This window comes from Sinocyclocheilus rhinocerous, unplaced genomic scaffold (genome assembly GCF_001515625.1).
Source record: "Sinocyclocheilus rhinocerous isolate Xijiao unplaced genomic scaffold, SAMN03320098_v1.1 scaffold302, whole genome shotgun sequence".
NCBI classification, from domain to species: Eukaryota; Metazoa; Chordata; class Actinopteri; order Cypriniformes; family Cyprinidae; genus Sinocyclocheilus; species Sinocyclocheilus rhinocerous.
In genome coordinates, this window is record NW_015638976.1 from 110,974 (window position 1) to 113,562 (window position 2,589).

Sequence of the window (2,589 nt, forward strand, 5' to 3'; positions counted from 1 at the left end):
AGTCTTATGAATTCAACCAAGAAAAAAATACTGTTTTTACAATTGCTTGCTAAATTATGAAAACCCTTTTCCGCCATAGAATAAAAAAAAAAAAAGTATATATATATTTGCGACTTCTCACAATTCTGACTTGTTTTCTTGCGATTCCGAGTTTATATCTGACTTTATAATCAAAATTGCAAGATATAAGAACTCGCAATTCTGAGGAAAAAGTCAGAATTGTCATATATAAACTCACAATTGGAAGAAAAAAGTCTGACTTGTGAGATAACATTTTTTTTACAATTACCTTTATTTTTTATTCCGTACTGGGAAAAATTAAAAATTTTGGAATGTAAACTCTGAACTATAAGAAAATAAGTCAGAATTCCGAGACATAAAACTTGGAATTGTGAAAAAAAAATCTCTCTAATTTGTGTTTATGTTTAGCAATTATGACTTTGCGAGAAAATCCGAAATGTGAGATTTATTTTTCTAAGGCAAAAACCAAAAAAAAAAACAGCATTGTGAGACAAAATCACATCAGATGTAAAAGACATTATTTTCGTCATCTTTAAGAAAAATTGTTTCTTTCCCCATCTAATCAATTCTTCATTAATAAAACCAAGATTATATAAATTTTTCTCATTAAATATGTTCTTTTTAGCAGCATCATATGACCCCTTTAAATCCACACGAGCGCTTATATAAAGTTCAGAACGGTTTGGTTTTATTCAACATGATTTTATTACCTCGTAACTCAAGTTTTAACCAAGTTTAGTCCAAAAATATGAACATTGCATTACTGCAAAAACTGTGAAATACACTGCAACACAATCTCATGGCATTCTGATGAGAGTCCGCGGCTCAGTGGAAGCTCATGGCAGGCGTAGCGTCCTCCAGGTCGCGTGACTCCGCGCTCTGCAGCTCGCGCCGGATCTCGGAGGATATCTGCGCATGCGTCTGGCACTTCAGCAGCGCCTCCTTCTGTTCGGAGGACAGGTCAGCTTTGTAGCGCTGCACTAGCGTCAGCAGGCTCTGGTGCCACAGCACCGGCAGCGTCCGTCTGTCCGCGCGGAACGACAGGAAGTGTGCGATCAGAGCGTCCAGCACGCGGAAGGGCAGCGCGTACTTCTTATCCAGCAGCAGCCGCAGGAAAATACTGTTGGCTCCGTTGTACTCCATCTCTGCGATTTTCAGCATGGCGGCGCTGCAACGTATAACGGCGGATTAGTAGCATGCAAAAACTACAATTACGAGAATAAAGTCGTATCATCGTGAGATTCAAGACGTAATATTTTGAGAATAAAGTCAAAACTTTAATCTCAAAATATTACGTCTATAATCTCAAAATTGTATGACTTTATTCTCAAAATACCACAAGTTTAATCTCATGTAAGACTTTATTCTCGTATAGCTACAACTTTATTCCGGTAATTTTAACTTTATTCTCAAAAATTACAACTTTCATCTTGTTTTCCTACAACTTTGTTTTGGTAATTAAAATATTACGACTTTATTCTCAAAATATTACAAGTTTAATCTCATATAAGACAATTCTCGCATTGCTATGACTTTACTTCCGTAATTTTGAATTTATCCTCTAAATTATTAATAAATTTAATCTCATAGGAATTTATTCTCATATTGATACGACTTTTTCTCATAATTTTAAATTTATTAAAATATTTTTATAATTTCACAATTCTATGACAGGTTTAGTCTTGTATAACACTTTAAACTTGTCATTTTAAATTTATTCTCAAAATATTACAACTTATCTCGTTTTCCTCGGACTTTATGGTAATTAAAATATTACGACTTTAATCTCAAAATATTAAAATTTTAATTTCATATAAGACTTTGTTCTCATATTCTCAACTTTTTCTCATAATTTTGACTTTATTCTCAAGATATAAATTTGATCTTATAAGACTTTATTCTCGTAATTTTGACTTCATTATGAAAATATCACAAGTTTAATCTTGTATAAGACTTTATTCTCATCCTAGACTTTTTCAACATAATTTTTAATTTATTAAAATATTTTTATAATTTCACAATTCTATGACAGGTTTAGTCTTGTATAACACTTTAAACTTGTCATTTTCAATTTATTCTCGAAATATTACAATTTTAGTCTTGTTTTCCTACGACTTTGTTATGGTAATTAAAATATTACGCAATGCTACGACTTTATTCTCAAAATATTACAAAGTTGATTTGCGTAATTCTGATTTTATCAAAATATCACGATTACTGTAGATTTTCACAATGCCATGACTTTTTTTCTCAAAGAATTGATACTTTACTCTTGTAATTTTAGATTATTTTTTTCTTTTTTATGCAGCACTAAGACGGCATTGTAGCAAAGAGCCTGTGAACAAACCAAACCGTGTTATTTAGTGCGCTCGACAAGCGTGTGTTGTTTTTAAAGCTCGTGATTTTGTACAAGCAGTCTCTCGGAGAAGGTTTTGTTCACCTGGAGTGCAGCACAGGGATGGAGCATCTGGTGATGATGCTGCCGATGATGATGGCTTCTCTCAGAGTACATGTGCCGGATTCACACAGCGGCAGCAGGATTCCTGCACACACACACACACACACACA

General features: G+C 33.4%; 1 protein-coding gene across 1 annotated transcript in view; it reads right to left on the reverse strand.

Moving 5' to 3' along the window:
- Positions 1 to 719: 719 nt before the first annotated feature.
- The window catches only part of LOC107750710 (bystin), an 8,045-nt gene continuing 6,175 nt past the window's right edge, over positions 720 to 2,589 (reverse strand). Inside the window, exons 6-7 of the mRNA XM_016566219.1 lie at positions 2,462 to 2,564; positions 720 to 1,189 (exon numbers count right to left, since the gene is read on the reverse strand). Coding sequence (XP_016421705.1) covers positions 847 to 1,189; positions 2,462 to 2,564 — 446 coding nt within the window. The 3' untranslated portion in view covers positions 720 to 846. The remainder of the gene's footprint in view (positions 1,190 to 2,461; positions 2,565 to 2,589) is intronic.